Genomic DNA, 21,830 nt, shown 5'->3' with positions numbered 1-21,830 from the left:
AGGCGAATCCCCCTCATCTTCCTTCTGATTGGACTCATCCGTCACTAAATCCCGGGAAAATCTTCACCTCCATATGAATGGACCGGATTTGCGTCGCCACTGCTGGATCCTCCATCCTGGCCACCTTCCCAGGTGGGCCCTCAGGAACCTTGCCAAGAAGGCCTGGTGCATTAAAAGAATGAACTCTGGGGAAAAAGCAAACTGGCCCCTAGAGACCCTCCCAGGGTACTGGGGCCCCCATCAGGAGCGCCTCCCCGCAGTCTCTGGCCTCCTTGGGGTGAAAAGCATCAGGAGAGAGTGCCAGAGGAAAATCCCCTCCCCCCTAATGCTCTTGCCTCTGCCGTGCGAAAACTATCCAAAATGGCCGCCGTTCCCGCGCTGAGAGGGAACAGATTGGCCTGCACATCCGAGGCAGCAACGGCTCTGCCAGAGCTTTGATGCTGCGACCAAACCAGCGCAGATATGCTCGGGGAAGCCTCCCCTCTGGAGAGACAGTGACCGCAGCAATCGGCCGAATCGTGGCCCGAAAACCGCTCCCCGCAGCGAGAGCAGTGGCTCGAGCGGGACATGCTGCTGCGTGCGAGCTGCGGGATGAAACACAGACCAGCCCTGGAAGGACGGGGGAAAGCGCCAGATAGACTCACCAGAGTCCGGACGATTGCGCCGGGCCGAGGCTCGAGAGAAGCAATCTCTGCTAGAGACTGCTGCCGTCCACTCTGACTGCCTTCGCTCTTTTTGGGGTTTTTGTTTTTAGAAACGTTACCGTTCAGGCAGGCAGTCCAATTAAAGGAACACAGCTCCTTTTCTTTTTTTTTTTTCCAGAAGGAAAGCAGAGGCTAATAAGGGGGGGGAGTGAACTGGACCAACAGCTATCACCCCCTGCATCCCAAGGAGCGATAAAGTGGGTTCCCAACCCCTGCTCGTCCCCTGCCTGCGACTAGGGAGGATGGTCCTACCAGGACCTAACTATTTCCCGGGAGGCCGCTGCGTCTTTTGGACTTCTGTTCCTTTTTTTTTTTTTTTTAAGAAAAGCTTGGGTCAGAACCGCAGGGTTTTTTTAATTTTATTTTTATTACATTTTAAACAAAAATTAAACAAGACAATTCTTGTAATAGTGACGTTAGAGCTTGTATCTTGTAACAGAAAGGAAACAATATTCAATTTTTGACAATATAATAGTAGACTCTAAACACATAAAGGCAATGTTGGGAGAGGCATCGCAACATGAGCGAATACAAGGTAGAAAAATAATACTAGCAAACACTGAACCCCCCAGTTAACAATCAATAACTGGATATTCATAATGCAATCCCCAAGAGACCCTTAAGTTGTTCCGGGTCGGTAAAAAGATAATTTTGATCATTATATTTCACTGCACATCTACATGGGGATTTTAACAAAAAATGCCCTCCCTTTTCTAATTCCATTTGTCTAAGGGTAAGACATTTTTTCCGTGGTAATCGTGTACTCCGAGCTAAGTCTGGGTATACCCGGACTCTCTGCCCGTAAAACATAAGCAATCTTGAATGAAACAAAGACCTTAAGACATTTTCTCTGTCAGTGGCAAAAGCAAAGTTAACTAATAAAGTCCCTCTGCATTTAACTTCTACATCTTGAGAATTTTGAAGTAAATCAGAAATATTAATGGAAGTTTCCACCAGTGGTATTCCTTCTTCCTCATTTTCTCCCCGCTGTATTTGGGTTTGTATATGATCCTTCTTTTGCCCAGAATAAAAAGCTTTAACAATAACTGGCATACATTCCATTGGGACTTTCAGTACCTGGCTTACATAACTTTTAAAAGTTCCACGGGGCTCAGTTGTTTCATTACAGGAAAGTTTATTACTCTTAGGTTCAAAGCCCGAGTAATATTTTCAACACGTTCAATTTTCTTAGAGAAATCCCCTTCAATCTCTATCTGATGTTGTTTAATTTTTTTCCACTTGTACGATACGCCTGTCCATATCTAGGATTTTCTCTTCATGGGATCTTAGCAAATCAGAGTTCTTCTTTAGGGAATTATTAGTTTCTACTATTGCCTCAGTCAGTGATGATATCGAAGTTTCTAATCTTACTATGAGAAGTTCCATAGTGTTTCAAGGGTAATAGTAGTCGTCTCTGGGGATTGTTCCAAAGTCGTGCTTGTTGTTCCGGCCAGGTCCTTCTGGTTTCTGCGTACTCGCCTCCAACGGTGCCAGGGGTAAAGATCCATTAGCCCCATTCGCAGGCGTCTCAGGTATTGCCTGAAGCTCAAGCAGTTTTCTAACTGTTCTTTACTCTCCCTCCGCACTCCTCTCAGAATTTCTGGACTCATCACGACTTCTCTGATGTCTCCCTGCATTCCCGCCGGACTAACCCCGGTACTGCAAGGGGGAGATGGTGTTTCTGGCGCTCCCGGACTCATTGACATCTCTTCGATCTGAGAAGTAAGACCCGCTCCAGGTCAACTCTTCCAGTGGTCCCCTCTATGTGAGTTCCTGGAGGGACGTCATACCACTCCGGTATGCTCCTCTGCAGAGGCTCCAAAGCTGCGGTAACAGAGGCTGGCTTTAGCTTAGCCTTCCTCTTAGTGTGCGGCATAGTTGTCATCGAATAAGAAATAAGAATCAAGAAAAATTAGCTTAGCGAGCCGAAGACGAGCAGGAGCGTGGCGTTCAGTGGGCAGCCATTTTGCTTCAGAAGTGCAGGTTTTGCACCACCTCCTCCTGCTGGAGACAGAGAAATACTGAGGAGCAGCAGGTGGCACACCAGGTTAAGAGAGGGCACTCTCGAAGTTTTTCTCTGCCTCCATCTGCTGGAAGGAAGGCAAAACCCAGCAGTCTGGATTGATCTGGGTACATACAGGGAATGGGGTTTTACTGGGCTATCTGGGAGGGTTGGGTTTTGTTATCCATGTTATTTTCGTGTCACTGTAATTTTCGTTATTGCATTTCATGGTATTAATTCCTACAGGCTGGGGAGCTTCAGGGTCTATTTAAGGCATGGCTGTAGAAGGGTTTGCCTCGTGCTTTCATCTCTTCTATTCCAGTTTTGCTGCAGAAGGCAGGAGATGGGATGTTGTCCATTACTGGACTTCAGTCATGACCTGGCTTTCTTCTCCATGCGTGCTCAGCTTTGCAGAAAGCAAAACGTGCAGAGGGGGAGAAGGCAGAGTACAAGGTCCCGACCCTCATTGCCTAATGCCAGGCCGATAGGTTGGCAACACCGTGGATGTCGTTATGGGATATAAGACAGTGGATCAGGCAGTCCCTTCTCACTAGGCCAATAATTAAGATTCTTCAGCCCAGCACCCTTCCTGCTGCCTTGCTCTGCTGTTGCCTCTTTTGGCCTTATTCTGGAATCCCCTTTCCTTTTTGCCCACATTTAGAAAACATGGATTTAGAGCACTTTTTCAAAACATTTGCCCCCACTAAAAATGACCTCACCCATATCAGATCAGGATCATGTTCCATTGGGTAGATGTCAGGTCCAAGGTCGACCTTTCCAGCAAATTTCCCCCTGATCTGTAATCTGGCAGGCAAGCTGGATGGGTGGATTTAACCCCTGCTGTACTAGCGCTTTCCAGCTTAGAGTCAAAGAGTGCTAAACATCTCCTTCCCCCAGCCTGGCCCTGTTACATGCACATTTGACGTAGCAGCCAGAGTCTCCAGGACTGCTATGCAGGAGCTTTAAAAAAAGAAAGAAATGTCCCCAGGCCACTAAACCTCATCTTAATTACTTACAATGCCATTTCTAATTGTTTTTGAACATTTTTATTTGTTTTTCTAATACGTGAGTCAAATCATCAACAGCACAGGATGGAGCCATTCCCACCCCACCCCTCAATCTTGGGGGAAACCCAGGCTGTAGCCTGCACCACCAACATGGATCAGGAAAAGATGAAAACTGCGCTTCTTTTTATTCCTGGAGACAAGAATTGGAAATTCTGCTGGGGGAGATGGGGGGGTGTCTGTTACTCCTTGCCTTTCCCGTCTTGCATTTTACCATCTTGCTTTGGTTCTGGCTAATCATGCAAGCCGTTTCGAGGTTTTCATGTGCCCCAGTTCCCCTTCCAGCAGTTGAGGGAAAGCTGTGCCAGCTCGGGCGGTGATCCCAGGCAAAGGAGGGGAGAGAGGGGAGATGAGGGAGGGTATCTAGGCATCACCAGGTCACCCTGAATTTGCCTCTTTTCCTTTATTCTGTTTAGCGTTGATGGGGCCTCCAATTCCTCGTCTGAAGCCATGGAAATGCCACCGAGCAGACGGCCGTCTTGCAGGCAGAGCCACAGTTACCACATGTGCAGGTATGGAAAGGTGACCTCGATGCACAGCACAATGCATGGGCTGGCACAGTCATAGGACCCCTGCCCCAGCAGCTGGCCATCGACCAGTGCTGCCCCCTGGCCTCTGGCTTTGGTGACCGCTCGCCAATCCCTGCAGCTCCCATTCTGGAGGTGGAGGCCCCGTCTGCTGGAGCCATGCCAGACCACCTTCTGAGACCTGAAACGACAGCCCCGTAGAGGGGCAAGAAGGAATCAGAGCACAGGAGACAGGCGGATGAGGGGAGGCATTATTCAACACCCCCCCCATGTCAAGTGGGCACAAGGGGAGGAGGTAGGGAGGCCAACTCTCCTGCATTCAGAATGACAGTCCCTAATTGTAATTATAAAAGCTACCATTTTATTCAGCTTTATCCTGCAAAATAAATTCACCCAGTCCACTGCATCTCGGTGAGGCCTCCCCAAATCTCCCTCACATAGCACCAGAAAACCGCCTGCTGTTGTATTAATGCTTCCGCTACAAAATGCAAGAATATCCTAGTAAGAGCTACTAGACTTTAAACCTTTAAGGAGCTCTCCTGACAGCAGCCATGTAACATAGCATTTGTGAGCTCAGCCACTCTATCTGCATGAACCAGTCAGACAGCAGTGCGTGAGAGGGCGCACGTGAAGTCATCACCAACACTGCTGCCAGTCTGAAGGGCACAGGGAAGCTGTAACAGTGTTCGTACGACCTGAGGACTGTGGGGGGCAGGACACTGAACATTTACCCTTCTGTACTAGGAAAAGGTTCGGACTGGGTCAGAGCTGTTGGGAGCCAGATTATTCCTTGACCTTGAGAAGGTTCTGTGGTTGAGGGAAGGTAATTCCCGGGGTACCGTGGGCTGTAGTCTGGGATATAGTGTGGGGAGCAGAGTTGTGAAATACCACAGGAGATGGTGCTTAGTGTAATATGCACTCACCAGAGTGGGTCTGTCATGACTTTGCGGCCATTGAAGGAGTAGATAGGAACCTTGGGCTGCAGGTGAGCTTTGGTGCCTCTAAAGAGCGCGCTCCAGCTCCTGATCAGCTCGTCTCCCTGAGAAGAGATAGCAGCATTCCCGAACCGATCAGTCACCTCTCACACACTCACCTCTTCTGTCAAGCAGAACTAATCCCATATCCTGCAATCTGCGGTTACACATGCCAAGACAACCCACTTCCAGAAATCACAGACTCTGTCCTCTAATCTTTGCACACAAAAAATATCCAACCCCCGCCCCCTTCTGTATCCCCGCCCTAAGCAACAAGAGCGCTCCCTCCTGTCCAGAGTCTCCTTCTCGCTCTGCAGAAGAACTCTCTCTATTAGAGACCTGCCCACAAATTAACAGGGTGGCTCTGTCTTACTGTAGCAGTGGGCAGCAGTTTAGTATTACTTGCCTTAATGCAGAATTAACTAGACCCAGGACAGAGGACCCGGGAGTTTTATCAGTGGCAGGGCACATTGTTAAACTACTGTATACAGAGACAGCATCCACACGTGCCTTCAGGTTGATGATGGGCAGAGAGCGGTCCGTCTGTTTCACGAGGGAGATGAGGGTCCTGGGTGGAGGAGGAGAGGAAGGCCCGGAAGGTGCCGTAGAGGGCAGCTTCCTGGGACTGCCGGAAACACTGCAGGTCGGCCCCACGGATCCCTGCCATGGCACCGGGGAGTGCCACATTCAGTGCCACGAGGCGCAGCTGTGGAGAAGCAGAGGAGATGTGTGAGGGGAGGAAAGCAAATGTCCACGGGCCATGGTGTCCCCACACTCCATGATCTGAGCCCATAACAATGCATTCTGGGAAAAGACTTCCGCTCCTGTCTTGGGAAAGCAGAAAGCCACGCGTACGGCGATAACGAGGTAACTATGGCTTTCTAAAACATGAATTCCAAAGCACGGACAGACATCTCTGCATGTCATTACGGAGACAGACAGACAAAGAAACAGTAACCAAGAATCTCCACATCCTAAAGAGCACATCCATCAGGCCTGCCTCATCCTCCCTCCCATCCCCATGAATCCCTCTGCTCCTGCTGGACCACACGTACCAGAATGTACTGTCACAGGAGCAGAAGAGGGACAATAAGGCCACCTCTTGCTTATGAGCTGATGTGCACTGGCAGTGACCAGACCAGTAGTATTCACAGACCTTATTGCCATTGTCTGTGCTGGTGATGCATAGGCTTATAATGTGTGTACTGGTAGTAACCTCACTGGCAGGGACCTCGCCGGTGGTGACCTCACTGGCAGTGACTGCGCCAGTGGTGACCTCACTGGCAGTGACTGCGCCGGTGGTGACCTCACTGGCAGTGATTGTGCTGGTGGTGATCTCATTGGCAGTGTCCATGCTGTTTTAATGAGAAGAGCACAATTCTTACAGATGGCACCCTTTGGAGAATCCCAGAAGGCAGGGACTCCGTCCTTGCAGTCAGATGTGTGTTTTCATCCTGTGACAGAAGAAACAAGGACAGCATTGATATAGTCCTATATCAGCTCTATGTCATTTCTATGTCACCTCTATAGAGCTGCTACCACAGTGTACATTGGCACAGTGCCGCTATCTGCATGCAGGGCGGGGCTTCAGCGGGAAACTGGGTGGGGGGGGGGGGGTCTCATCACATGGCCTAAGGGACACAGCAACCCCAGCTTACAAGAATTGGGATGAGTGCCCATGAATTCTGGCTCGGGAAGGACGTGGTGGCCGCAGGGAAACTTCTGTTTCTTAAAACTAAGCCAAACAGTTGTTAAAAGCAGGGCTTCCCTCTGGCAGGCTTCTGGAGGGACAGGGAGGGCCTCTGGGCGTGGCAGAGAGGCTCACGGGGAAGGAGCATGAGGCACCCTGGTGACAAGTAATGCAATATAAAAGAGTTTTGGGAAAGGAAGGGATAGGATGGCTCTCCCAACTAATACAACAAATGTATAATGTTTCTATTTCTAGAGCGGCTTTCCAGTCTTGGGTCAGAGTTTAAAACCTCTCTTTCAGATACGATGTTCCTGCCTCATACAATCTAAGAAGAAGAGACTCCCCCAAGCACTCTGAATCTAAGTACTGGGTTTTCTTTCTTTACTTATAAAACATTAAAAGGAAACCTCTCTGTCCTCTCCAGACACGGAAGGGTCATCACCAGGAAACACAGGGCCCAAGTCCTCCAGCTGAGAACAGAAAGGAGAGCAATGAGTTTACAGAGGATCCCGCTTTATCCTTCTCCTGTGTCCCAGGCCCCTCCCCCCCCCCTCCCCCCATTGCCATTTCTTTCAAAAAATGAGAACTAAAAGCCATAGAAACAATGATCAGCCTGTCCCTGCTGGCAACGGTCAGGCCACCGGCGAGAGGAGGAAGGGAAGATCTGCTCTAAACGTCTTAGCAAAGGTACAAGAAGACGAGGGGGTAACCTGCACAGTTACCCTAAACAGAAGGTGAAGGGGGTAACCTGCACAAAGCGGCAATTACAATCCTAAACAGAAAGCACAGGGTAACCTGGACGGAGCAGAGGTTATAACCCTAAGCAGAAGGCACAGGGGTAATCTGAACAATGTGACAGTTACAACCCTGAACAGAAGGCACAGGGGTAATCTGAACAATGTGACAGTTACAACCCTGAACAGAAGGCACAGGGGTAATCTGAACAATGTGACAGTTACAACCCTGAACAGAAGGCACAGGGGTAATCTGAACAATGTGACAGTTACAACCCTGAACAGAAGGCACAGGGGTAATCTGAACAATGTGACAGTTACAACCCTGAACAGAAGGTGAGGGACATTCTGCACGGAGCGGCAGTTACAACCCTAAACAGAAGGCACAGGGGTAACCTACACAGAGTTACAACCCTAAACAGATGATGAGGCAGTAACCTGCAAAAAGTGGCAGTTTCAACCCTAAACAGAAGACAAAGGGTAATCTGAACAATGTGGAAGTTACATTGCTACAGAAGGTACAGGGGTAATCTGCACAAAGTGGCAGTTACATTGCTACATAAGGCATAGGGGTAATCTGGGCAATGTGGCAGTTACAACCCTAAACAGAAGGTGAGGGGGAACTTGCACGGAGCGGCAGTTACAACCCTGAACACTTTGCTGGGCAGACTGGATGGGTCTTTTTGGTCTTTAATGTTCTATCATTTGCTGTGTTACTCTTACTATGTTTACTAGAAAACTGAATGGGAAATGTGCAACTTTCCTTTTTAGGTGGCCCCATTACAGGTCAGGGGTCTGCTAAAGCTCTAACAGTGTTTCCTACACAAGCCCAAATCATCCTGATTGGTAGATGTTGGCTCTTAGGATGCTTCACAGCTTTAGCTCAAGGCTGCCCCTTTGTGGACAATGGTAGTATTACCTGAGCACAGTCCATGTGGCACCACCAAGAGTAATGTGGATGGTTTTCTATCTCCAGATTTCTCACACAGCCCTTTTTTGGCAGTCGGAATATTTCTTTGGAAGACCTAGGGTAATGTTTTGGACATTTCTGGGGATCCGTGTTTGGTGGGGAAGGGAAAGGGTAGTGGTGGAGTGTCTTCCATGCACGTACCAGAACCTTGCTCCATCCCAGGGATGTGCGGATAAACACAGTATTCTCCTCTCTGAGGTACACCAGGCTTCCTTCTGGGAATTTGGATCGTGATTTCAGCAACAAGTCTTTGGACTGGAACACCCAGGTATAGAGCTGATAAAAAAAAACAAAACAAAAAAACAGAGGCCAGGCCAAAACAAATTCAAATGGAATATGTTCTTATGTTCTAATATAAGAAGCTGATCTGTGGTTCTGTAGGAACGCTTGTACTTCCTCCCCCTCCAGCCTTGTCTCCAGAGACTGGGACAGGTGTTTCGTACAATACCTGAGGACACGATGAGTATTTATCCATCACTTCCTCCCCAGGACCCCTTGCACTCACCCTGTGCTCCGTCTCCACCTCGCCTGGGTCCCCCTGGGGAAATTCTAGCTCTGTAAAATGAGAATGTTGAGGCGTCAGGGAATCTCTGTTAATCAGAGACAGTGCTACCATGAACAGAATTTAGCCTGCCCCTGCCCCTCACCCTGCCACCCCAGCTCCTCCTGCCCTGCCCCATCTGCCCTGGTGCTTTCAAAGCTTCTACCATGGACACTGGAGAGTGGATGCATCCGACTGCCTTTCCACAGGTGTGGCCATCCCTCCTTGCAGGGTTACCTTGCTGTTGTAGGGTGGTCGGCCATGCTGCTGGCTGAGGTGAGGGGCTCTTATCCTGGGCATCAGCTGGAGACTTCAGACTGGGGTCGCTCCCTGCAACAGGGCAAAGGAAACAAGCAGTAGTCCCAGGGATTCAGGGCAGGGGGAGAGATTAAAGGATAAAGATATGGAGAAAATGCCAGGAAGCATTTACTGGATTTATTTGTTCCTTTGATGAGGGGGAGGGTACGAGAACATGCACTTAAAATATGACCCATGGCACTCTGATATCAGCTCCTGGCCCAGAGGCTAGACCTGTGTTGGAGATCTGGGGGCACAGAGTGACCTAGCTGTCCCTTTGCCTCTTGTAAGCCTACCTGCAGAAGTTAGGTGAAGAGATCCTTTAACATGTCTGCCATGGAACAGCAGTGACTCTGTCGAGGAACATAAGAACCTGCCATGCTGGGTGAAACCAAGGGTCCATCAAGCCCAGCATCCTGTTTCCACAGAGGCCAAATCAGGCCACAGGAACTTGGCAATTACCCAAACACTAAGTAGATCCCTTGTCACTGAAGCCAGTAATAGCAGTGGCTATTCCCTAAGTAAACTTGATTAATAGCCGTTAATGGACTTCTCCTCCAAGAACTTATTCAAACCTTTTTTAAACCCAGCTACACTAACTGCACTAACCACATCCTCTGGCAACAAATTCCAGAGCTTTATTGTGCGTTGAGTGAAAAATAATTTTCTCCGATTAGTCTTAAATGTGCTACTTGCTAACTTCATGGAATGCCCCCTAGTCCTTCTATTATTCGAAAGTGTAAATAATCGAGTCACATCTACTCGTTCAAGACCTCTCATGATCTTAAAGACCTCTATCATATCCCCCCTCAGCCGTCTCTTCTCCAAGCTGAAAAGTCCTAACCTCTTCAGCCTTTCCTCATAGGGGAGCTGTTCCATCCCCTTTATCATTTTGGAGAGTGCTCCTGTCACATCTCAATATGATCAGTTTTGCCTGTCTCTCCACCCCCATGCTCCCTCCCAGCTTGGGGCTGGGTTGTTTGTAGGCAGTGGAAAACATCTGTTCTTCACATCAGAGATCAGAATGGCAATAAAACCCTTGCACTGGTTGCTTAATTCCCACCTGGATCACCTGCTGGTTTGGACTTTAACTGAAAAAGAGACAAAGACAAAATTAATTCTTAATGCCACGGCAGGTGCTTCATGTCTACACACCCAGGGAGTTTCTTAGTCCCTGCTCAGAGGGGCCCCACAGTTTGTGCTAGCGTCGGAGGAGAGGGAGGTCCCTCGGTCTGAGCGAGGTAGCATGGCCATTATATAAGGACAAGCCCAGTGAATCTGCAGCTTTGACTGGGAAAGGTGAGGAGAAACAGCAAAGCTCAGGCAAGTGAGGCCTTATCAAAGCTCAGAGCCGCAGGTCAGCGCCAAAAGAATGACTTCTCTATAAGTCCTGCAGCAGGGAGGATGCGAGGGACCCTGATTGGCACCGGACCCACCGCAGGGCAGTCCCTCAAGCTGGGATTCTCTAGGGTCAGACGGTGAGCAAGGCCCTCTTCTGATACCAGACCAGTGCATTTCTTACCGGCTGCTTGCAGTGAGGCCGAGGGCGGACAGGGAAGACCCTCTGGAAGAAAAGACATGACAGTTATCACCCAGTCTGTGCACATAACGAGCACCAATGTGAGACTCAGAGCTTGGGAGAACCTTACATTGACATACATGACCCCTGGGGGGCCCGGGGGGCCTGGAAGGCCAGGGGGTCCGGGATATCCAGACGGACCGGGTGGACCTGGAGGACCCTGAAATAAAAAGTGAGCAAAGGTGGTTTGTAGTGGTTACCTCCAGATTACCTGAAGAACAGCCGGTAAACCAAGCCTGCCGTCCCGATAGTTTTTGGGGGGGGGGGGGGGGGGGAAATGATGCCTTGCCAATGCAGTCATCAGCCAAGGTGGAACATGCCCACCTGCAAAAGACACTTCTGGGGCAGAAAAACCTCAACGTACTCTAAAAGCTGCTGGGACACAATAACCATAGCCGTACACCCCAACCAGCAATGTATCTTGGGCCGGAGGAGTTCTGAGCTCTCCTACTTCGTTTCCTGCCAGGTCCTCCTGTCATCTGTTCCGTTTCATGTATTTCTGGCCATGGAATAAAAAGGTAACACCGCGACCGACAGCACAAAAAGAGCGCTTGGCCTATGCCCAGTTGAGATTCTCTATCTCTTTGAGCAGATAAACCCGTGCCAGCAGCGCCCCCTCTTTACTGAGGTTCAGAATGATGGGCATGCCAGCACAGGAGGACCTTTAAGCCCTTTAATGAGAGTAATACATCTTTTTCTAAATTAAATTAATATCACCCCAATAGAAATATTCATCTCTTTGCTTTTAATTGTCAGCAAGAGTGACACTGTGGCATAGGACTAGTTTGGGATGGGGGGGGGGGGAAGGTTCTTCAGGGTGATGCCCCCTAAATGATCCAGAAGCTGCAGCCTCTCCCCCCCCCCCACCCTGCCAATATGCCCTCCCTCCCCCTTGCCGCCCCCTCCCAATCTAAGCAGGTAAACCTCGCCTGTGCACTTCGGCAGACCGACGGTCCCTTAGCTCATAGCGCAGAGGACGATTGCTTGCTTGCTTACGTGAGGGCTGAGCGCTCCGTACATTTCGGCTTCCAGTTTCCCATTCTGCAGAAGACAAGGCAGAGCTGGAAAAGTTTCATGAAACACGCTAACATTACACCACAGGGAGCGAGAACGCGTAAAAGGAAAATTGGTTCTTTCCTGCTAATTTTCGTTCCTGTAATACCATGGATCAGTCTAGACTCCTGGGTTTTGCCTCCCCTCCAGCAGATGGAGACAGAGAAGTTTTTGACTGACACTCCCCTATACCTCGAGGTGCTACCAGTATTACACTGTACCCAAGCGTTAAGAATAGAACTGCACAACTATTAACAACTTTATCCCCTAATGAGCAGAGGGGAGAGAAAACCTGCAACGCCAAAAACCCTGCCCTCATGGGAGCAGAACCTGTTGTGAACTTCAGAACAAATCTGCAGCATAAAAAATAACGACTGAACGAGCGGACTCTCTGTTTTAACTTCTGAACGAGCGGACTCTCCGTTTTAACTACTGAATGAGCGGACTCTCTGTTTTAACTACTGAACGAGCGGACTCTCCGTTTTAACTACTGAAGAGTGGACTCTCCGTTTTAACTACTGAACGAGCGGACTCTCTGTTTCCCCAACTCTGAAATGGGTGGGACTCTGGGCTGATCCGTTGTACTACTAGCAGGTAAGAACCAATTTTCCTTTCCCTGTACGTACCCGGATCAGTCCAGACTCCTGGGATGTACCAAAGCTTCCCTACATGGGGTGGGACCTTGAAAGTCCCGCTCGAAGCTCACCTTGTCCAAACCCCCCAGAATTCGTGCCTGGACATCCAACCGAGAATGCCTGGCAAAGGTGTGCATAGACTTCCAAATAGCCACTCTACATATCTCTTGCGGCAAAACTTGCTGACACTCAGCCCACGAAGCCACTTGTGACCAGGTAGAATGCGCCCGAAGACCGGCGCCCGAAGACCGACTGGAACTGGGCGACTGAGCAATGTACCCAAAGCCAATAGCCTCTTTTTTTTCAATATCTTTTATTGAGGCATGATAATACAGTCCAAACCAGTTTGTAAATACAACAAGAATACACCTCAGACATTTTCCCCTTTTTGGTTTTGACCCCACCCATTCCTCCAACCCCCACCCCCCGAGCCCCCCTTCTTACAGAGAACCTCAGAGATAAGTAGGTAAGAGTCTGGTACAGACAACCGCCATGTATGATCATAAAACCATCTTAATATGCCACTCCCATAAGTCAGAACATTTACGCTCAAACCCCGACAGTAAGAGAAAGGAAAGGAAATCAATCTTTCAGATTCGATACCTCAGACAACGGAGCCAGATCCTTGATAGACTGTGGAAGGGCTCGGTAATAACCCTCCCAAATCTCCTGAAAAAGGCGTTTCTTGCGGGGACAAAACCTCTTATATATGGACTCATATTCTAGTTGATATAGCTCTGTCATTAGAGTGGCCCACAATGCCCAAGTAGGGGGCTTAGTTTCTATCAGCCAATAGCCTCTTTCAGCCAGCATGCAATAGTGGTCCTAGAGGTCCTGTGCCCCCTTCTGGGGCTACTCCACAACACAAAAAGGTGGTCCGACAATCGGAAGCCAAACGCAACAGACCCCGCCTCTTGTCCAATTTTCACAAATTCTTAGACTGAGGATCAGAGCGGTCCAAGTTGGGAAAGGAAGGGAGTTCCACCGACTGATTTAAATGAAAAGAGGATACCACCTTAGGAGGAAAGGAGGGAACTGTCCTCAGTATCCGTAATTCTTAAGAAGGGCTCCCTACAAGACAAGGCCTGAAGTTCCGACACCCGCCATGTTGAAGAAATAGCCACGAGGAAAACAACCTTCAAGGTAAGATCCTTTATGTCGCCTGTTTTAAGGGCTCGAAAGGTGATGTACACAGGGCTCTGAGTACCAAATTCAGGCTTCAAGAAGGACAAGGATTCTGGACCAGAGGATGAAAATGCTTTGCCCCCCCCCCCCCCCGCCGAGAAAACGCACCACGTCCAGATGGCAGCCAAGGTTACTACTTGTACCTTACCACAGAAACAACCCAGAGCCCCACCTAGACCCTCAGAGAGCTACAAGACAAACCTTTAGCCAGGCCAGCTTGTAAGAAAGCCAAAACATCCCCCACCGAGGCCCGGGTAGGCTCCACCTTGTGCTCTATGCTCCAAGATTCAAAAACTCCCCACATCCTGACGTAGGCCAGGGAGGTAGAGGTTTTTCTAGACTGCAAGAGAGTAGCAACCACCGCATCCGAATAACCTTTACTCTTCAGCTGCTGCCTCTCAAACACCATGCCACTATTTATTTATTTATTTGTTAAAATTTCTATACTGGTATTTTGTGGGGACAGTCATATCGGTTTACAAGATTACATAAAAACATTTAAACTAAAAATAAAAAAATTTACAAATAATAAAACGACTATTCTAATAAGTTAAAACTTCATACAATTTTCATAATAATGGCATAACAGTGGGAGATCTGGACAACAACATTCAACACTGTGACTAACTCAACTATGTTTCTCCTCAGCCTTTATTTCTTTTCTTTTTTGTGATTTTTTGTTTCACAGATTACTGTCACCATCATGAAACGCTTGCTGAAAAAGGCATGTTTTGACTTTTTTTCTAAATGCCATTCTATTTGGTTCTAGCCGAATTTCAATTGGTAACTTGTTCCAAATTTTTGGAGCAGCAAGTGATAGGGCTCTTTCTCTTACTGACAAAAGTGACCTATCCCTTCCAAAGAAATGGGCCCCTGGTGCAGGAGATTCGGCAACAGATGATACCTCAGAGGGCCGTCCATCACTAGGTTGACCAGATCTCCAAACTACGGATGCCGTGGCCATTCCGGAGCTATCAGCACCTTTGCACCTGGATGAGTTTCTACATGACGTAACACTTTGCTGAGCAACGGCCAAGGCGGAAACACGTACAACAGGACATACATCAGCCAGGGGAGGACTAAGGCTTCTACTCCCTCTGCTCCTAGTTCCCGGCATCGACTGAAGAACCACGAGGATTTGGCATTGCGGAATATCGCCATCAAGTCCACTCTCAGCCTGGTCCACTTGTCGCATATGAAGTGAAAAGTTGGTGTTGGCTGAGGAAATCCGCTTGAACATTGTTTACGCTGACAATATGAGAGGCTGCTATCCTGTCGAGGTGCAGCTCTGCCCAGTTGATCAACTCCTGGGCTTCCCGTGCCACCGGCCGACTCTTGGTTTCTCCCTGGTGATTTATGTAGGCTACCGTGTAGCATTGTCCGACAGGATTCTGACCGATCTCCCCCACACCCACAGAAGAAGAGCCTGCAAAACCAATCGAACAGCCCTGGCTAACCTGTTGATCGACCACGAGGACTCCCTGACTGACCATTGGCCCTGCACCGCTCTCCCCTGACAAACCGCTCCCCGACCGGAGAGGCTGGCATCAGTGGTGACCACTGTCCAAGAAGGGATTTCCAAGTCCACACCCTGGCGCAAGTTGTCTAGAAAGAGCCACCAAGCGAGGCTGGAACACGCAGATTCCATAAGAGGAAGTGGAAGCTGAAATTGTTCAGAAACCGGATCCCACTGGGAGAGTAAGCTGACTGAAGAGGTCTCATATGAGCAAAAGCCCATGGGACTAGCTCCAGAGTGGAAGCCATCGAACCGAGGACCTGCAAGTAATCCCAGACCCTGGGAAGAAGCTTGACTAGCAATGCCTGCACTTGAGCCTGCAGCTTGGCGATCCACTCCTCAGTGAGGAAAACCTTGCCTAACGAACAGAGCACCCAAAAACTCCAAGGACTGGAAGAGAACCAGATGACTCTCGGCCAGATTGACTATCCAACCCAACAACTTCAAGAGATGAAGGACCCGGTGCACCACCGTCTGACAGAGAGCCTCTGACTTCGTTCGAATCAGCCAGTCGTCCAGGTAAGGATGAACCAAGACACCCTCCTTCCGGAGCCCCGCTGTCATGACAACTATCACTTTGGTGAAGACCCTGGGCACTGTAGTGAGCCCAAAAGGAAGGGTGTAGAATTGAAAATGATCACCCAGGATTGCAAACCTCAGGTACTTCTGGTGGTAGGGTCGGATGCCGATATGCAAGTACGCCTCGGTCAGGTCCAGTGAAGCTAGGAATTCCCCTTTGTGAACCAATGCAATCACCGACCAAAGAGTTTCCATTCAGAACCGAGGCACCCGGAGAGATCAATTGACTTTCTTCAAATCGAGGATGGGTTGGAACGTGCCTTCCTTCTTGGGCACTATGAAGTAAATGGAATAGCGGCCTTTTCTTCGTTCTTCCGGGGGAACTGGCACAATGGCTCCTAACTCCCTGAGGTGTCTCACCGTGTCCTGCACCGCTAGACGTTTTCGTTCGCAAGAGCACAGGGAAACCAGAAAACTCTCCCGGAGGGGCTGAGCAAAATCTAAAGCGTAGCCATATTTTATGACACTGAGGACCCAGTGGTCCAAAGTTAATTTGGTTCACTCCTCGTAAAAGAGAGCCAACCTGCCTCCGACTACCGGAATGGAGGAGAGAACCGGCCTCGCCTCATTGGGAGGACTTGACCCCTCCCACACTCTGAGAGGCTCCGTCTCTGCCAAGGCCCCGGCTATGAAAAGGCTGGTTCCAGGAATGTTGCCTGCCCGAGCCCTGCCTAAAAGAAGAACCAGACGATCTGGAGGCCCGAAATTTTCGATTTCCTCAGAAGCGAGGCGGAAAAGAGCCCCTTGTCTTGGGCCTATCCTCCAGCAGCTTGTGGACCTTGTTGTCTCCCAGAGATTTAATCATGACTTCCAAATCCTTTCCAGAGCGATTTGCCCATAAGAACATAAGAACATGCCATATTGGGTCCGACCAAGGGTCCATCAAGCCCAGCATCCTGTCTCCAACAGTGGCCAATCCAGGCCATAAGAACCTGGCAAGTACCCAAAAACTAAGTCTATTCCATGTTACCATTTCTAGTAATAGCAGTGGCTATTTTATGTCAACTTAATTAATAGCAGGTAATGGACTTCTCCTCCAAGAACTTATCCAATCCTTTTTTAAACACAGCTACACTAACTGCACTAACCACATCGCCTTGCAACAAATTCCAGAGTTTAATTGTGAGTTGAGTGAAAAAGAACTTTCTCCAATTAGTTTTAAATGTGCCACATGCTAACTTCATGGAGTGCCCCCTAGTCTTTCTATTATCCGAAAGGGTAAATAACAGATTCACATCTACCCATTCTAGACCTCTCATGATTTTAAACACCTCTATCATATCCCCCTTCAGCCGTCTCTTCTCCAAGCTGAAAAGTCCTAACCTCTTTAGTCTTTCCTCATAGGGGAGCTGTTCCATTCCCCTTATCATTTTGGTAGCCCTTCTCTGTACCTTCTCCATCGCAATTATATCTTTTTTGAGATGCGGTGATCAGAATTGTACACAGTATTCAAGGTGCGGTCTCACCATGGAACGATACAGAGGCATTATGACATTTTCCGTTTTATTCACCATTCCCTTTCTAGGGATTTTGCACCTCCACCATCTGCTGGAGACAGAGAAATACTGACGGGACTGTAGGTGGCACCTCAGGGTATAGGACAGAGTCCGTCAAAACTTCTCTGTCTCCATCTGCTGGAGGGGAGGCAAAACCCCAGGAGTCTGGGCTGATCTGGGTACGTACAGGGACCTGCTCAGAAGTGTCTGGTGCCTTTTCACACCTGTCAGCGGCAGAGACTCGGAGAGCAACGTCCGTGTTTACAGGCGTAAGATTGAGACACGTGGGCTTAATTTCAAGATTGATGCTTAGGGATGGGAGCGCTGGAAGCAAAAGTGAGCCAGAGATACAAAGCGTGCTACTTCACAATAACTTTGCACTGTGAATCCCTGGCAGACAGAGACAGAGCGAATACAGGAGGAATGTTATCGTCAGATTAACAACGGGGGATAACGGCACCCACCTGACGGGAGGACACACCCACCTCGTGGTAGACTGGTGCCCAAGAGCCTAAGGGTCCATTATAGCCAGCAGAGCCAGGGGCCCCAGCCGAAGTAACGCCATAACGTCTGGAGCAATCACTGCAGCTCTGCAAGAATCGAAACAGAAGCGGGGTGGGTGACCAGGAGCAGCATCTCAGCTCAGCTCTGCGGTCATACTTATTTATTGATGAAGATCTGATATCCCGACTTTTCTCAGTCAGAATTTACACTTAAGCTGGCATTGGGATCCAGCATAGGAAAACCCATTTGTGATTAGTTTCAAGATCCAGTTGTGTTCTGTATTTCCAATACCACTAACCTTATCTCCTGGGCCTCCCTTCTCACCCCTCACTCCCTGCCAGAAAAGAAAACAGAGACACAGAAAGACCCTGACAGGCCATCCCTCCTGTAACCTTTGCAGCCTCATCACCCTCATCATTTGTTCATCTCATGTGCTTCCAGTGGAGGAGTTCAAAGCATGTAAATTTGGCATTTACCCTAGGTAAAAGGTATACGTGAGATGGATGCGCATAAACAATTTGAACATTGCACCACTGATAAATATTATAAGTACAAATGTGGACAGCATAAGCTTAAGCACAGGTTCAGTGCAGCATAGTAGTAGTTATAATACATTTTTTTAAAATAAGCACAGTCTACATCGAAAATTGGGAGATCTGCAAGTATAAGGTATATTGTCTGTTGTTGAATGTACATCAGGTGCAATTTAGGGTGTAATGGCTGTGGTGAAGTTCTATATGTATTTGGAGGCCAGGACTGTTGTCTAGGGATTGGGCCAGAACCAAGGCCGTGTGCTGGGCGTGGCAGAGGATTGTAGGGCATTGAACCCCACTTATCTCCAGTCAGCAATGGGGCAGGGATTCTGGGCTGACCTGTCCTTCACAAGGAGATCTCGGAGCTGGAGAGAGAGAGAGAGAGGGAGGGCGTATAGGGTCTTCACCTGCTATAGGCATGCACTGGGTCACTCCTAGGCGTGGAAAAGGCTCCCGCTGTGGATCAAATAAGAGGTAGCAGTGTCTCGGTTCAGGCTGGGTCAGGGCAGGCGGCAAGTAGCAGTGTCTGGGTTCAGGCTGGGTCAGGGCAGGCGGCAAGTAGCAGTGTCTGGGTTCAGGCTGGGTCAGGGCAGGCGGCAAGTAGCAGTGTCTGGGCAAGTAGCAGTGTCTGGGTTCAGGCTGGGTCAGGGCAAGGCAGGTCAGAAGGCCCGTAGGCCACACACACACAGAAGGCCCGTAGGCCACACACAGTAAGCAAGGCAAGGCAGAGAAGGCCCGTAGGCCACACACACACAGAAGGCCCGTAGGCCACACACCGTAAGCAGGGCAAGGCAGGTCAGAAGGCCCGTAGGCCACACACACACACACACACAGAAGGCCCGTAGGCCACACACCGAAAGCAGAGCAGGCAGGTCAGAAGGCCCGTAGGCCACACATACACACGGAAGGCCCGTAGGCCACACACCGTAGTCAGGGCGAGGCAGGTCAGAAGGCCCGTAGGCCACACACACACACACAGAAGGCCCGTAGGCCACACACCGTAAGCAGAGCAGGCAGGTCAGAAGGCCCGTAGGCCACACATACACACGGAAGGCCCGTAGGCCACACACCGTAGTCAGGGCAAGGCAGGTCAGAAGGCCCGTAGGCCACACACACACACACAGAAGGCCCGTAGGCCACACACCGTAAGCAGAGCAGGCAGGTCAGAAGGCCCGTAGGCCACACATACACAGAAGGCCCGTAGGCCACACACCGTAAGCAGAGCAGGCAGGTCAGAAGGCCCGTAGGCCACACACCGTAGTCAGGGCGAGGCAGGTCAGAAGGCCCGTAGGCCACACACACACACACACAGAAGGCCCGTAGGCCACACACCGTAAGCAGAGCAGGCAGGTCAGAAGGCCCGTAGGCCACACATACACACGGAAGGCCCGTAGGCCACACACCGTAGTCAGGGCAAGGCAGGTCAGAAGGCCCGTAGGCCACACACACACACACAGAAGGCCCGTAGGCCACACACCGTAAGCAGAGCAGGCAGGTCAGAAGGCCCGTAGGCCACACATACACAGAAGGCCCGTAGGCCACACACCGTAAGCAGAGCAGGCAGGTCAGAAGGCCCGTAGGCCACACACCGTAGTCAGGGCGAGGCAGGTCAGAAGGCCCGTAGGCCACACACACACACACACAGAAGGCCCGTAGGCCACACACCGTAAGCAGAGCAGGCAGGTCAGAAGGCCCGTAGGCCACACATACACACGGAAGGCCCGTAGGCCACACACCGTAGTCAGGGCAAGGCAGGTCAGAAGGCCCGTAGGCCACACACACACACACAGAAGGCCCGTAGGCCACACACCGTAAGCAGAGCAGGCAGGTCAGAAGGCCCGTAGGCCACACATACACAGAAGGCCCGTAGGCCACACACCGTAAGCAGAGCAGGCAGGTCAGAAGGCCCGTAGGCCACACACCGTAGTCAGGGCGAGGCAGGTCAGAAGGCCCGTAGGCCACACACACACACACACAGAAGGCCCGTAGGCCACACACCGTAAGCAGAGCAGGCAGGTCAGAAGGCCCGTAGGCCAGGTAAGAAAAGCGAGGAAGCAGGCCCGAAGGCCGCGCAAGGCAAGGAAAGGCCCGAAGGCCGCGCAAGGCTAGAGCAGGGAGCCCAGGTGAGCTCGATGCCGAAGCCCCGAGGGAACTGTCAGGCAGGGTTATAAGGGCCAACCCAGAACATAGAGTGGACAGGGGAGATGGCCTGGGCCTGTCAGGAGAGCCAGCACTAGAGGGACCCCTGGTGGTGAGGCGGTTGCACTGCAGCCAAAACTGTAACAAGGGGAACCTCTCTGTCCTCCCAGTGCATGTGTTGGCTTTTACCTGGACGTGTTTTATTTAAAAAATCAAAAGAGGAAAAAACATCTCCAAAATTCAGAGAATGAAAGTTTCTTTAAAATCGGAAGCTTGTTTTACTGTTTTGACTTCCAGACACTTCCTAATCTGTGTGCATGGATTTTTTTTTTTTACTTCCAACACAGAACCTGGCAGAATGGAAAGACAGTGGAATAAGGTGACAGTCAGCAAACGGGATCAGGGAAGGAGTTGTATTTCTTTCTTTTTTGGTTAGAATCTAATACAAACCTTGGCCCCTGGATCTCCCTTCTGACCCTGAAAGAACAAAAAATATAAATTACAGGCACATACACACACACACACTCTATATATCTATATTTAAACAAAAACTAACACGTGTACAGTTACACCACACTCACATGCACACACTGCAAACTGAATCTGAGTGCCGGCAGGCCACGAGGCCTGGAAGAGATTGAGTTTGGAGCTGTCATCTGGGCTTTTCTCTGTATTTTTGATGCATTCTGCATTCCTAACAGTGACCCTTCCTCCCCTAACATCCCAGAGACATCTAGAAGGAGCCTTTCCTCATCAGTCATTTAAGATCCTAGCGCATTTGGCACTGATATTCCTCCAGAAATCCAGGGATCAGTGGATGGGTGACAGTGGGCACTCCAGTACCAGGAGCCTATTGGGACAGGTACTGAACAGGGGGGGAGGGGAAAGGACAGACTAGCAGGCTGATACAGTACAGTGTGCTCCGGTGGAGCGCACTGTTAACCCGCGATTGGACGCGCGTTTTCGAAGCGCTAATACCCCTTACTGAATGCATGTTGATGGCCCTATTAGGTATTCCCGCGCGATACAGTAAGTAAAATGTGCAGCCAAACTGCACATTTTACTTTAAGAAATTAGCTCCTACCCAAAGGTAGGCGTTAATTTCTGC

At 49.8% G+C, this 21,830-nt stretch overlaps 1 protein-coding gene across 8 annotated transcripts in view; it reads right to left on the bottom strand.

Moving 5' to 3' along the window:
- Positions 1–3,736: 3,736 nt before the first annotated feature.
- The window catches only part of LOC115074064 (collagen alpha-1(XI) chain-like), a 30,011-nt gene continuing 11,917 nt past the window's right edge, over positions 3,737–21,830 (bottom strand). For 4 of the 8 annotated variants that reach the window (XM_029573169.1, XM_029573173.1, XM_029573177.1 and 1 more), the window contains 14 exons: positions 21,173–21,199; positions 18,011–18,136; positions 12,079–12,123; positions 11,153–11,242; positions 11,026–11,067; positions 10,567–10,594; positions 9,444–9,536; positions 9,114–9,220; positions 8,807–8,941; positions 7,369–7,431; positions 6,657–6,725; positions 5,782–5,977; positions 5,221–5,336; positions 3,737–4,478 (listed from right to left, as the gene is read on the bottom strand). In XM_029573169.1, the coding sequence (XP_029429029.1) occupies positions 5,299–5,336; positions 5,782–5,977; positions 6,657–6,725; positions 7,369–7,431; positions 8,807–8,941; positions 9,114–9,220; positions 9,444–9,536; positions 10,567–10,594; positions 11,026–11,067; positions 11,153–11,242; positions 12,079–12,123; positions 18,011–18,136; positions 21,173–21,199 (1,059 nt within the window). In that variant the 3' untranslated portion in view covers positions 3,737–4,478; positions 5,221–5,298. Of the gene's footprint in view, positions 4,479–5,220; positions 5,337–5,677; positions 5,978–6,656; positions 6,726–7,368; positions 7,432–8,806; positions 8,942–9,113; positions 9,221–9,443; positions 9,537–10,566; positions 10,595–11,025; positions 11,068–11,152; positions 11,243–12,078; positions 12,124–18,010; positions 18,137–21,172; positions 21,200–21,830 lie in introns of those variants that run through there. The other 4 variants (XM_029573175.1, XM_029573171.1, XM_029573172.1 and 1 more) reach the window with 4 other exon arrangements.

The sequence above is a fragment of the Rhinatrema bivittatum genome, chromosome 12 (assembly GCF_901001135.1).
Source record: "Rhinatrema bivittatum chromosome 12, aRhiBiv1.1, whole genome shotgun sequence".
Lineage (NCBI taxonomy): Eukaryota > Metazoa > Chordata > Amphibia > Gymnophiona > Rhinatrematidae > Rhinatrema > Rhinatrema bivittatum.
This window is presented reverse-complemented; position numbering and strand designations above follow the sequence as displayed.